This window comes from Piliocolobus tephrosceles, chromosome 20 (genome assembly GCF_002776525.5).
Source record: "Piliocolobus tephrosceles isolate RC106 chromosome 20, ASM277652v3, whole genome shotgun sequence".
NCBI lineage: Eukaryota > Metazoa > Chordata > Mammalia > Primates > Cercopithecidae > Piliocolobus > Piliocolobus tephrosceles.
The window spans coordinates 51,561,518-51,576,548 of record NC_045453.1 but is presented as its reverse complement, the minus strand read 5'-3'; the positions used below and the strand labels follow the sequence as shown (position 1 = coordinate 51,576,548).

The following is a 15,031-nucleotide window of genomic DNA, read 5'->3' as shown; positions in this document are numbered from 1 at the left end:
ATGTTATGTTATGTTATGTTATGTTATGTTATGTTATGTTATGTTATTTTTAGGGACAGAGTCTTGCTCTGTCGCCCAGGCTGAAGTGCAGTGGTGCAGTCTCGGCTGACTGCAACCTCTGCCTCCCGGGTTCTAGCAATTCTTCTGCCTCAGCCTCCTGAGTAGCTGGGATTATAGGAGCATGCCGCCACACCCGGCTAATTTTTTGTATTTTAGTAGAGATGGGGTTTCGCTGTGTGGCTCAGGCTGGTCTCAAACTCCTGAACTCAGGCAATCCACTTGCCTCGGTCTCTCAAAGTGCTGGAATTACAGGTGTGAGCTACCGTGCCCGGCTGAGTATCTTTAATGTCAGACTTAAGAGTCAGAAAGATGATTTTAATGTAGAAAAACATGCCCTGTTTAGTAAGGTTAAGGACCTAGGTTTATTTAGCTTAGAATAAATAACTAAATTGAAACTGAATACCTATCTTCAAGCATTCGGTAGTGGCCAGCTTTCCTTTAGTTCTGCCGAAGACACACAAAAAAGAAATTCAACTGAAGTATGAGGAATTTAGGTTAGAGATTGTAAACTGACAATAGAAAGCTACACTGGCTCTCAGAGACATATTATTTGGACCACACAATATATTTTAAAAGTTTGAATTGTTTGCAGAGTTAAAATTTGAAGAGATTTCACATAAAAACTTGGATTTCCAGCTTTTCTGGTACCCCTGTGCCTTAGTTTCTGATGGCAGCTGATGGCTGGTTTTGAAAATCACTGCTGTCCCCTTTAAATAAGTCCTGAGCTCTCTCTAGTTTTCCAGTCAGAGCCCAGCCCTTTTCCTGTTACCTGTCTTACCCCTTAGGCGTTAAGTTTGCAACCTCAGTTCATATAAAGGACAGATAAAGTGGCACATAGGTAGGTATAGCATCTTCTCGCTCTGCATTTTGGTGTTGTTTTTAAAAGATGGTTTTAATGTGGTCCTAGCTGACAAACAGGAAATGAACTAGGAGACTTCCCAAGGTTGTTTCTTGTCTTTTAGGTCCATGATCCTGTTAGAATAGTCCAGTGGTTCGTGCACTCTTTTTCTCATTGCACGTGATCTAGAATCTCAGAGTTGAAATGGACCCCCTGCAAGACAGGGAGACCACAGAGGGTATGCTTCATCTGCTGTTCCTCTGTAGGCACAGGAAATTTGAAATCTATTGCAGAGGGGCTTGCTTGAACAGCGAACAGTTCAAACAACCAGCTACCTCATTTAGAAGGCTTATTAAAAATCTCTGTTTCTTTTATGTATAGTTATGTAAAGATGAGTGAAGGGTTTTAAAGAGAACTTTGAGTTTTATAACTACACAGTATTATGTTATTCTTGTCATTATGCATGGCCTGGCAGAGTTATGATTGTGGGAAAATTCAGAGTTTTGAATATCATTTCATCTATGCTCATTTCATCTATGCTTGTGTGTTATCCGAACACGGTTTTCATATTTAATGTTAAGGGCATTTTTGTAATAAACAAAAAAGTGGGAAAGCAATATGGGGAAGAAATCTGAAGTGATAATTTCTCAATTTGTTTTACTGTAAATTTTTGTCTCCTCTGAAAAGCTTTCTTATACCATGTTAACAATCTCTGATGGATCCCATAGAAAATGAAATTTGTAGCACATGTGTCCTCTGGCGTTACCTACGAAGTCAAAAGGGTGACAGGTAGAAAATGTGTGTTTTTCTCTAAATAAATTCAGCTCCAAAGAATTATTTTATAGATAATTATTTTTTCACAGTTTTATTTTTTTTCATGAAACATTTCATGCCCCGTTTGTTTTGGCATTAAATAGACATAGCTTTTTTGTGACTCAGAGTCTAGTACTGTCCTTATTTAGGGACATGAAATGTTATCTCAAGGGAACCTTTTTGGAATCTCTAAATGTCTTGGATAATAAGTGAAATTTTTAGCCTAGGATCAAATATTCCACTTACCCACCCAAATTGTTTCCCGGTTGTGGTCTTAGACTAGGATCCTGTATGTATATTCCTAAACTTGTGACAGAACCCTTGGTTTTCAGCTCCTACAGAATAACCCCTTCCTCCAGCCCCATCCATCACCAGCAATAGAGGAGGTCACACTTGGACCTATAACATGTTTCCGAAGGCCCCATCAAGGCTTTTTCACAGGCCACATCTCATACTTAGTCTCTCTTCATGTTTGAAGTGACAGCATCAAACTGATGGTTTCCCTACCCTTTCTACCCTAGGCCTTTTGACAAGGACAAAGTGCAACTTTCTGAGTGACACAGTTTGGAATTAAAGAGTTACAGCTTCATTTTTCCTTAATGAGATAGCTTGAAAGCACACATATTCTTCATTTTTTTTTCTTTTCTTTTCTTTTTTTTTTTTTTTTTTTTGAGATGGAGTCTTGCTGTGTTGCCCAGGCTGGAGTGCAGTGGTGTGATCTCGGCTCACTGCAACCTCTGCCTTCCGGGTTCAAGCGATTCTCCTGCCTCAGCCTCCCAACTAGCTGGAACTACACTACAGGCGCACGCCACCACGCCTGGCTATTTTTTTGTATTTTTAGCAGAGACAGGGTTTCACCATGTGAGCCAGGATGGTCTCAATCTTCTGACCTCGTGATCTGCCCACTTTGGCCTCCCAAAGTGCTGGGATTACAGGTGAGGTCCACCGCGCCTGGCCTCTTCAAGATGGAGTCTCACTCTGTCACCCAGGCTGGAGTGCAGTGGCCGGATCTCAGCTCACTGCAAGCTCCACCTCCCAGGTTTACGCCATTCTCCTGCCTCAGCCTCCCGAGTAGCTGGGACTACAGGTGCCCACCACCTCGCCCGGCTAGTTTTTTGTATTTTTTAGTAGAGACGGGGTTTCACTGTGTTAGCCAGGATGGTCTCGATCTCCTGACCTCATGATCCTCCCATCTCGGCCTCCCAAAGTGCTGGGATTACAGGCTTGAGCCACCGCGCCCGGCCCTCTTCATCTTTTAAACATGTTGTATGTTCCTAGTCTAGTCTAATACCCAAGATACTGTCAGTACTCAGTTGGTATCAGCCTCTTTCTTCCTGTCCTCTTATTAAATCACAACCGAGCTTGATAACTGACTCATGACTTCAGACTGGAAACAGTCACATGTCTGAACTGGCGTGCAATGCAGAGCTGCTTCCAGGTTAGCATATAGTAATCTGATTGTGACAAAGTGCCCTTTCTTAAAGCAAATATCAGACCACTATCCAACCTACCTAAGTAAGCTTATCTTCACCAAAATTTCAACTGTCTACAAATTCATAATTTGATTTCTTTGAAATTATCATTACGACCAAATTTTCAAGTCATCTGTATGCCAGTCTTTGCATTGTCGTTATAGCTTTAGTTTGAACCTGTAATTTCCTAAAGCAGTTAAAGGAGAAGTCAAAATTAATAAATGACTGGCATTTTAAACGAGCTTACAGGTTGACATTTTGTGTTTAGGCAACTGAGGTTAAAAAAAAAAAAAAAAGCTTAGCTGGGTTCAGTGGCTCACACCTGTAATCTCAGCATTTTGGGAGGCTCAGGCAGCAGGATCACTTGAGCCCAGGAGTTCAAGACTAACCTTGGCAACATAGGGGGACCCTGTCTCTAAAAATAATTTTAAAACTGAGATGGGTATGATAGCATGCACCTGTGGTCCTAGCTACTCAGGAGGTTGAAGTGAGAGAACCACCTGAGCCTGGGAGGTTGAGGCTGCAATGAGTCGTGATTGTACCACTACACTCCAGCCTGGGCAACAGAGCAAGACCCTGTCTCAAAAAAAAAAAAAAAAAATTCAAATGTACAATGGGTTTGTTCTATAACACAACTAGCCTGATCCTCTTCCAAAGTTCAGAGTTCTTTTTTTAAAAGGTAAAGGGAGATTATTTTAGATTAAAGAAGATGTAAGCAAAAACATCTCTTAAAATCCATGATCTTTGGTTGGATCCGATTCAAAGGAAAATCAGATCAGTGATACACATTTTGGGACAATGGAGAAATTTGAATATAGATGGTTATTTGATCGATAATGTCATACTCAGTTGTAATAATAATGTCGTGGTGATGAAGAATTTCCTTGTTGCTCAAGAGCTTGGTTAAATGGTTAGGAGTAAGGTTTCATGATGTCTACTTCGAAAGAGTTTAGAAAATATGTATATGAAATAAGGCAAAATATTAACTATTATTGAATCTAGATGGTGGGTTTTGGGACGTTCATGACCTTTTTCTAGTTTTCTGAATGTTTGAAATGTTTCAGATTATCTGAGTGGTGATAATAACGAAGGAGTCATCTCAGGGAGAGAAGTACTGAGGGGCATCGTAGGTCTTCCTGAGCCTGCCTTGTAGTTTGGGAGAAGACTTTGCTGGAAGAGAGCCACACAGGTGGTGGGTGGGGTCCACAGTGAAGTAGAGTTCACCTGCCCGGAGGTCCTGATGGCTCACCAAGCCACATAGAGGCATTTTCCCAGGCTCCTCCATGAATGGTCTCGTAATAGCTGTGGGAGAGGGCTTCCCACTGTTACGCACCAGACCACAGACTCCCCTTGGCAGCTGTGAGGAAGCTCAAGTCGCCTTGGCTATGAATCCCCTGGAAAACAAATGAGGCTGGATAGTTTTACAGTAAAAATCTCTCATTGAATATTTGCTCTCAGTGTCTTGGGACTGTGAACTGTAACAACCCAAATAAATGACCACTCCCTTAAAACCATTACTCATTGGAGCACGGTACTACTTGAAACTAATCTACTGCCTTGCTAAGCCAGGATGGAATTTGTTCAACTCATATTTGAGTTTTTTTGTCGTAATTTTTGCCTTTCTGTTTATGAAGACTGCAAATTTCTAGTACAGCTATTTTGGAGCAGCTTATTTTAGACAGAATATGAAATAAAATAGTAGCAGGACTCATTTGTCCTTTCTTTCTTTCATAAGCATTACTGATCACCTCCCCTTTTTTTTTTTTAAAGAGAATTAATAGTTTTTGATGAACAACTTAGGTAAGCCAGAAGAAAGTTAGTGTGGTAACAAGTAATCATTTGAGGCTTCATTGCCGCTTTGGAGGTTGTTTGTAGAAGGATAGGGAGAAGTACAACAGCTTTTTACTACATATAGAGAGCAAATGGTGGCACAAGAACTGGAGACTTTTGGAGCTGCTTGAGGGCCAGGGGAGAAGATGGGATCTTGCTGAAACTAGATGATTGTGTTACATTAAGCAATTCAAAAATAACAATTGTTTCTGGAAATGCACATATCCACAGACGCCTGGTGGTAAGATGTTTCTATTGCAAAGCTTTCTCTCCCTCTAACCCAAGTCTCTTCCTTTGTCTAAAGACAGCCTTCTCAGATTTAGGAGGACCACAATCACCAGCAAGAAAACAGGCATACTGAAATGTGATTTGCAAGTGCCTCGTAATCTTAATACGGTCATCCAGTAGCTTCCAAATGAGAAGATGATCACTTTATGATTTCCATTTGCTCTACTGACAAGTTTTCTGCATTTAAAACGCCAGCATAGCAAGCTGGGAGCTGGTGCCCCAAGTAGGAAAAGCAAAGGCCTCTTGGATTCTTTGCCAAATTGCTGTTTAGCTTTAGAGAGTAGTGGAGCTTTGCTTTAGCCCTGGGTAAGTACAAAATCTCAGTGGCTTCCTGAACGCTGTGAAGTCGATTTCATTAAGAGCAAAGATAAGAATGTAGTCTTTATCATTGCCTGTTATCTATAAATAAATGAAATACATCTTCCTAAGCATTTCAGTTCAGTGTGTTTCAAGCACCAATAATTTTCTCTGTTTGTATATCAAATTTACTTTGCTATAAGAACTTACATAGTACCTTTTGTGTTTAATCTCTCCTTAAGTTTCTCATTAAACAATAAAGTTTCATATGACCAGTGGAATTTGGACTAAGCAGGTGCAAATCTTTTTTACATGTTAAACTTGCCATTTCTCTTGTAGGTGCCATTTGAGCAGGTTTTCCACTGAAACCACTAATAACAATATGCCATTGAGAAATGATTCCTTTTAACCTAGTTCTCTCCTAGGGGTGGGAGGTGTAGGGGTCAAGGTTTCAATAAACTAATTTCTCCTACTAATTTCAGTAACAAATCACTTGAAATCTGCCTTATACTGCTTTCTTTTGCTATAGGGGAAAGTGTCATACTGAGACTTGATTGTTCAGCAGTCCAAATAGGATTTAGTTATCACTCAAATAGTATCTTCAGATACCAGGCTTCCTGGACTCAAAACTGTAGCTTTCATGGTCAACTTCAGATTTAGCCCCTTCCTGATAATAACTTTTTTTTTTTTTTTTTAAGATAGGCTCTTGCTTTGTCGCCCAGGCTGGAGTACAGTGGTGATCATAGCTCACTGCAGCCTTGAAGTTCTAAACTCAAGCAATCCTCCTGCCTCAGCCCCCTGAGTAGCTGGGACTACAGGCATGTACCACCATGCCCAGCTAATGTTTTTTTGTATTTTTTGAATGGAGGTGGGGTCTCAGTATGTTTCCCAGGCTGGTCTCGAGCTCATGGCCTCAAGCAGTCCTCCCACTGTGGGCCCTCAAAGTACTGAGATTACAGGCATGAGCACCACACTGGGACCGATAATAACATTTTATTGCTAAAGATTTTGTATAGGAAGAAGATTTTTGAAATTTTGAACATGACTCCTGAATCTTAATCGCTTAGACCTATAGATCAGCAAAGGTAGAATAACTTAGATATTATATATTTTTTTCTCAGTTCTTTGGAAGACTTGCATTATAAATTAATACTTGAAAAACACTTTTAAATTTTGCTATATGTGTTTGTGAGTTGCAAATTGTTAAGGATTCCACTTCTTCCCTCAGCAGTTGGACAAATAAACAGATGTAGGAATGACTTCCATTCTCTCAGTGACCTAAGAAATAACATATTTGTTTTAAAGCACTCAGAGTAATGTCAGTGGTGTGTATATATTGTTTGACATTTTAAGCAGAAGAAAGCCACATGACTGAAATACAATCTATTTTCAAGTGTGTTAGGAAAAAATATATTTTATCTCAGTAAATCCGGAGATTATCCTTTCATAGATGTCACTGTTATTGCACAATCTGCATGACTAAAGCAATTGTTCTGTCAGAAGCATTGCTTATTTAGACAGCATCAAGTCTGCGGTCACTGATGTCCTGGGACTTTCTACAGGAGTGTCAGAAGGATACTGAATATGAAAGTGGAAACTTCTTTAATTGTATTCTTTACCAAAGGTATTGCAGAACAACCATAGTCATGGACTTTGGAGAATCTGACAGTCCTAGAGATTACTTCCTGCAACTCTTGGCCACTCCAGTTTGACACAGGGGGACCCTCACCCTGCTCTGGTGGACCTTTTGCTTCTGATTCTTCTACCAAATAACTTGACTGCTGACCGTGATAACCAGGAACAGTTTTACTATGATTTCAGGAAAATCATCAATAAAGTAGTTTATACCTGGAGGGAAGCCAGAAGAGAGGAGGAAGGAATTAAGCTGGCACTTTCTGTGACCCATCTGAAAATCTGTTGCCACCGTATAAGATGAATGATAATGTCTCCATTTTCACACATGGCATTTACTCTTCAGGGTCAGGCTTCTTTCGTGTAACATTATGTTTGTGAGATGTATTTCTGTTATTACCTGTAACTGTAGCTCATTCATTTTTAGAGGCAATATAGTATTTCAGTGTGTGACTGTATCCCCATTAAAAAATTTACTGTTGATGGATATTTGCATTGGTTCCAGGTTGAGACTGTTGTGAAGAGTGCTATTGTGAACACTGTATGTTCATACCTAAGTTCAGCTTTAGATACTCAAGCATTTTTTTTCAAAGTGGCTGTACCAATCTGTATTCCTGCCAGCAGCGTATGAGAATTCCAGTTGTCCTACATTCTTGCCAACACTTAATGCTCTGTCTCTTTCACTTAGGCCACTCTGGTGAGTTGGAGAAATTAGTTTTTTCCTCATGTCATATTTCTTTTCATCTCATTCTACATAAAGATTTTGACATACTTGAATTAATTTATTTATAGGCAGAATACATCCATGTTCAAATAGGTATGAACTGCTTCTTTTTATGAGCTAATAAGCACTGAGTATCAGAAGGTGGCTAAGATCTATTTGCAAGCTCCGACTGAATTTTCCCATCTGAAAGTCCTAATTTTCAGGCACATTAGACTTCTTCATATAATTCATTTTACAGTTGAAGTAGCTGAGACACTTCAGGGAGCAGGGGCTATGCCAGGCGTCATGGTCAGGCCTCCTGGAAGAGGCAAGATAGTAATGTTCACCGTTACCTCTCAAGAGAAGCCCTCTGTTAATTCCTTTATTCTTTTGTTTACTAATTATTATTATTTTAGATAGAGTCTCACTCTGTCAACCAGGCTAGAGTACAGTGATCTTAGCTCACTACAACCTCCACTTCCCAGGTTCAAACGATTCTTCTGCCTCAACCTCCTGAGTAGCTGGGATTACAGGTGCCCGCCACCTCACCCGGCTAGTTTTTATATTTTTAATAGAGACAGGGTTTCACCATGGTGGCCAGGCTGGTCTCGAACTCCTGACCTCAAGTGATCCACCTGCCTTGGCCTTCCAAAGTGTTGGGATTACAGGCGTGAGTCACCGTGCCCGGCCTCATTTGCTAAATAATTACTGAATGCATCTTATATGGCTGGCACCGGGCCGAACCTGAAATTTAGTGGCAAACAAACTTTTAACTTAGTGTGATATTCCCTTTCACTTTACAGGTTATGGCTTTCAAATCACAGCCTATTTTCTCAAGAGAGGGATACGTCTTCGCTGTATCAGGAACTCACAGAATGCTGGTAAGAAGCCAATTTCTTGGTTTATCAGACATTTCACACAATCTGCTTGCCCTAAGATAGAGAAGGGATGAAAATTAAGGAATGGAGAGTCCCACTTGCCTCATTGCCTTCATGTCCTTGAGTGTGTCTGAAAGTTTGTGATTTCTCCCAGCTTGTACTGTATTTACTGCCTCTCTGAGAACAGTGAGCCGGGCCACACCATGCTTTCCTTTCCTGATGCATCTCAGCCCTTTCTTTGAGTTTTCAGAGTGACTCAACACAGTTGAACTATGAATCACTTCAGTATTGTCTGTGCACACCAAGGCCCTGGCATATGGAGCAGGTGTGTACACAAGAAAGCTCTTTCCCAGCCCAGAGCTCTCAGAGCTTTCCCTAGGTGTGTGATGAGGCCACTTTCCCACGTCACTTCCCCAAGTCTAGATGTCCCCTAAGGATATGATTTCAAATTTGTCCAGCCAGCAACAGTAAAGTCAGAAGCTAATGATCTTTCTCCAGGTTGATCTGAGCACTGGAAAGAAAATTTAGGTAAGGCCAGGCGTGATGGCTCAAGCCTGTAATCCCAGCACTTTGGGAGGCCGAGACGGGCGGATCACGAGGTCAGGAGATCGAGACCATCCTGGCTAACATGGTGAAACCACATCTCTACTAAAAAATACAAAAACACTAGCCGGGCGAGGTGGCGGGCGCCTGTAGTCCCAGCTACTCGGGAGGCTGAGGAAGGAGAATGGCGTGAACCCGGGAGGCGGAGCTTGCAGTGAGCTGAGATCCAGCCACTGCACTCCAGCCTGGGTGACAGAGCGCCAGACTCCGTCTCAAAAAAAAAAAAAAAAAAAAAAAAAAAGAAAATTTAGGTCACCTTCCATGGACGATTTCAGTATATATATGTAAGACATGAAATAGGAACTTTAAAAAATTAACTGTATAGAGGCCTGCTGTGGAATCTTCATGATTATCTACATTTTCTTAACTATAAACTCTGCTCGAATATGTTACTCTCTTTTTTGCTATTGTTTGTTTTTGAGACAAGGTCTCACTCTGTCACTCAGGCTGGAGTGCAGTGGTGCAATCATGGCTCACTGCATCCTCAGCCTCCTAGGCTCAAGTGATCCTTCCACCTCAGCCTCCTAAGTAGCTGGGACCACAGGTGTGTGCCACCATGCCTGGCTAATTTTGTTTTTTCTCTCTCTCTTTTTTTTTTTTTTTTTTTTTTTAATTTTTGGTAGAGAAGGGGTCTCCCTATGTTGAAGCTGGTCTCAAATTCCTGGGGTCAAGCTGTATTCCCGCCTTGGCCTCCCAAGGTGCTGGGATTACAGGCATGAACCAACATACCCAGCCTCAGATATATTGCTTTCTTAACAGGCCCTTCCACTTTGTTCAACTCTCTAGTAAAATAAGTCAGCTAACCTTGTATCTGTACCCTTTATGATAAGGACTATCATTGCCTAAATATTTAATTAAATATTAAAATAATGCAACTCTCAATAATGACCTAAACAGAACAAAAGGGTGCAGAAGTTGCTTTCTGTTAATACCTGGCACCAAAATGTTTAAAATCTGCCATTCTAACATTGTTACTTTTCAGAGGTAGAAATGCAAATACAGAGGAATTATTTGATAGAACTACTGATAATTTTGAATTCCAGTTCTGATCCACTAATAAACTGTTGTATTTCAATTTTATGATTTTTTTGGGAGGGGAAGGTGGGCAAATAATGAATTCTGTGGTTCAACCGCTCCCATAAAATGATAAAAAGGCTATTTACCATTTATCTCAATAAAGTCTTTTAAGAACTAATGAATAAATATTAATTGCTTTGCTAATTTTGTTCTTCTGGCTTTTCAAAGTCCATCTCTAGTCACCTAGCCAGATATCATACCTACACGGGATCAAAGTTTAAAAACACTCAGGCCCCCACCTGAAATGGGGGCTTTCCTCATGAGAAGGACTAATTGGGAGTGAGACCAGAACAACAGGTTAATCCCTAATCATGGAGGGCTTTGAATGTTGGGCACTGGGGAGCCATGGTAGGTTTTTGAGCAGGATGAGTGGAGCTCTTTTTTTAGAACTGTTAACCTGCTGTTCTGAATAGGATAACTTGGAATAAGGAGGGTGACTGCCAAGAAGACAGCAGTGGTTGACAGGATAAGGAGAGAGCTGTTACTGGAACAACAACTCCTTAGGCCTTTTGGGATCATTTAAGCTAGTCTAGTAGTATAAGGTGTAGCTTGTTTAAATTCTATGTCCATGCAATTGACACCTTCTTGCTTGGCTTCTAAGCGGTGCATCAAATTGAGATACGTTATTACTTCAAACAGTCATTGCCATCATGTGCAGTGTACCTAAAAGGCTTTACTCACCTGATTCATAATATCCATCTTTAAAAAAAGTTGGTCTCATGTAAGAGGGAAGCTTTCTTTGTTAGAAAAATGACTTGATTTCTATCACAAGTATCAGACATGTGTATCATAAAAATATTCAAGCAGTACAACCAAGTATGAAAAAGGGAGAAGAGCCCCTCCCCACCCACCTGGAACATACACTGTTGGCATCAGCTCAGCATCACTCCAGACATCACGCCTGGGTAGCTGGAGGCTGGTGAACAAATGGATGGATGGACAGACAGATGAGAGAAGGAACGATCCGGATGTCATTACTACCTCGCGTTCCTTTCACTGAATGCCGAGGAGTCCAGTTCAGTGATTCACTCAGTCTTTCCCAATGGGAAGTTGTGGTTTTGTTTTAAGAAACAGCAATAATAGATTACTATGAGTATGGTGTGATTTTACCATCTTTATTGTATATTTATCCGTTTTCTTAATAGTTGGTTCATTAATTCCTAAGAGAAGTTGCTGTTTTCCCAGCCTGATTCAGATTAGTAGTTTGCCCTCCAGGGTCGGGGACCTCTCTAAGACTAGCTGACCAAGGAGATGATAAGTAAAGTAACTAGGAAAAACATTGATAGGTCATATTTTTAGATTTTATCTAATACTCCTCTTCCTGTATAAGTCTTACATGCTCATTTTGAAAACATTGATCCTATTTTCCAAATAGGAGTTCTGATCAGCAAACAGCCAACTGACACAGAGGGGAGGCTGCAGAGGTTCTGCCTGGGGGTTTCCTGCAATGTAATGGTCCCGGGGTGCAGGTGGACCCATTTGCAGCCTGGTCAGCTCTCCCTAGAGCTTTGTGCTCACCCTGCCCTATTGCTGGCAAACGCTGAAAGGATGGGAGGAGAGGGGAGACGTGTGTTTTATGTTGTTACTGCAGATTGCAGTAACTTAAAATGAACAAAAATCTGGGACAACCATTCTGTGTTTATAGTTTTTTGATGCCTTTAAACTTGTTTTTCTTCATTTTATACAGAACTCCATGTATTCCCTGACAGATTTGTGGTTTGTGTCAGTCAGCTTGCATTCAGTCGTGATCTTTTAGCAAATCAGAATGAAGATTTGGTGAGTATGAAAAAGTTCTACAAGTAAGTCTGCTTAAATGCTGAGTTACTGCAAAAAATAGAAAAAAATAATTGTCTGCTGTTGTCATTCAGCTGATGAGCACCTAACGCATGTTTTAAGGGAACAAGAAGAGCCCTACCTGTTTTACATGGTTATATCAACTAATTTGTGCATTGTTCTTCTTTTCCTGAAGACCATTTTAATCAGCAGTACCTTTTCCATATCAATTGTAAATGAGAAAGCAGCACATCACAAAAGCTGTGATGGTGCTTATGATAGTGTTTAAATGAAATAAAGAAAAGTCTTTACATGAAATGAAGCGAAATCCACGTTTCCACTGGAGGCTTTCATTGGGGTCAGTGGCTTTTAAATTTTATTCCATGGTGAATCACTGACATTTTCATGAGAACCAGTACTTTTCCCCAGTGTATTATTTCACAGCTGATAGGGTTCATTTTCTCTCTCTCTCTCTCTCTCTCTCTCTCCCTCCCTCTCTCTTTCTCTCTGTCTCCTTCTCTGTCTTCCTTTTCTCATGCTAAGTCTTGAGCTCCAACAGGGCCTGTTTCTGTTTTATCGGAGTTGTCTCTTCAAATAGATAAAACTGACTCAGAATTGCAGCTGACTGCTTTGTCTTTTAAACTGAACATGTACACTTGAGAATCTCCTCGTTGCATATGTGTGTGTTTGCTGCAGCCACGGTCCAGTCTGCCTGACTTCTACATAGAGTTTTTTTTCATATTTTTGGATGTATGACTTGAATCTTTAACGAACAGGGACATATGACTTGAATCTTTAACAAACAGAAAAGAAAAAAACCAGCAGGCATTAACCGGGCCATGATGAATGACATGATTATTATGCTTCTAAAATAATTTATGGGAATATTAGATTACCCTTGATGTTTATTATTTTTTAATCCATATGAATTCTGAAATTTGGCCCACATCATCTAAAACCAGCTTCTTATCTCATCTTAAATAAATACGTAAGAAGAGTGTTTCAGAGGCTACAAGGGTGAGTAGAGACCCAGGAAAAGTAAAGAGCAGAGAACTTGTATTTAAATGTAGATGTCTGTGTTTGGTGCAGAGGAACGCTTCGCAACAGCCAGTGTGGTTCATATCTCCTCTTCTTCATCCATCAGTCAAACTCTTAAGAATACACATTAAATGAATGAGGCAAATTTGGTGAAAAGCAGTAAGTTTGTCCTTTGAAATATGTCCAGGATGTTGCGTTATCTTCGTAAACTAATAAATACTAAAGTGGCAGTGCCATTGGCATACATCTAAACTATAATATAGCTTAACTGATTCAGAGCAAGGAAGAAATTGATCTATGGTTTAAGAAAACAACAATTAACTGTTCCAGAAAGTATTATTACTTTCAAATGAAATACAGGAGAAATTAGATCTTCTATCTGATATGTAATATTAATACTTAGTATCTTAAATTATTAAGGAGGGATTAAAACATCTCAATACAAATGAAATATTATCCCCCTTAGGGGCCTTGGTATTTATACAGATGTAAGTTTCCTATAGCGGCTGTCATATAAATCCTATAATCTGGAGGACTTCCTAAACATTGAGAATTTTCATTCTGAAAATCTCACCAGTCTGAGCCTTTTACATGACTGAGTTCAGTTTCTTTATCTTTAAAAGGTTCTGATAACCAGCGATAAAATGACCAGAGTTAACCATGTTAACTTATGAGGAAAATGCCATTTCCATCACGAGGCTCGTTCCTTGTTTTGAGTGATTGTCTTTAGTTGTGGTCAGTTTCTGTCTCTTCAGTTGCTCATTTACTCCAGCTCTGTCTCTTCACATATGCATTGTCCCAGCCACATATGTCAGCGAAAGCCTGGCACTTACTCAACAGCTTCTTCTCCGGGCACAAGCTCTGTGTGTCCCTCTGCCTAGCCTGCTCACCTCTGCCACCTCCCCTCCTCACAAGCCTCCAGCCCACCACTTCCTCAGGCCTGTTGTTACTAGAAGCAATAAAAGACCCAGGTCAAGTAAAGGTCCCTCTCCCACAAATGGCCCATCAAGCCAACTACACCATCCTTCCACCAGAAGTGTCTTGTAGTGTAATTCTCATTGATATTTGATCTCTACAGAGTCTGCCTGTCTCAGCTATTTAAGGATCAATAAACAGCCCTTCCCTTCCAGAACTGCCTTCTGCCTGAGAGAAGGCATTCTTATCACTTATTCTGTACTTCAAATGCCCAAAGCCAGTGATGTCAGGCTCCTGTGAATATTCCCTGGACTTCCTTCAAGCTTTGAATTCTTATGTCACTTTACATGGATATTCACCAAAGGGCAGGAGCCATGTCATTTTCTCTTGATAGCGATTCTCAAGAACATCTGACTGGGCAAGGCTGGGAAAATTGGTGCCCGCAGTAGCTATATTGGAGAGATTTCTTGGCAGTAAACTTCAGTTGTTTTTGTATAACTGTTGACTTAACTCACCCTTCTGCAGCCACAGAAGTGACAGGGGAGTGACCTAGTACTTGAGCAACAGCCTGGGTGCCTTACTCGTGCTGTAGCCTTGAGAGCACACTTTCCCTTTCCTTCATCTTTTTTTTTTTTTTTTTTTTTTGGATTCTCAATGTCTAAGTGACAATTTGTTAGGAAATCTGGGAGCGTCTATTCAAAACTACTCTGTCAAGGGATTCTTTCAACCTGTAGACAAGGAAGCCAGCTGCACTTAGCTCCCCAGTTCTTAAAGGTAGTTGCACAAAAGAACTGCTGTTCCAGATCAGGCAATA

The 15,031-nt window shown here is 40.5% G+C and overlaps 1 protein-coding gene across 3 annotated transcripts in view; it reads left to right on the top strand.

The window, feature by feature from the left end:
• SLX4IP (SLX4 interacting protein) overlaps window positions 1-15,031 on the top strand; it is a 205,837-nt gene that overhangs the window by 169,321 nt on the left and 21,485 nt on the right. For all 3 annotated transcript variants that reach the window (XM_023217854.2, XM_023217853.2, XM_023217852.2), the window contains 2 exons: window positions 8,737-8,814; window positions 12,179-12,267. In XM_023217854.2, coding sequence (XP_023073622.1) covers window positions 8,737-8,814; window positions 12,179-12,267 — 167 coding nt within the window. The remainder of the gene's footprint in view (window positions 1-8,736; window positions 8,815-12,178; window positions 12,268-15,031) is intronic.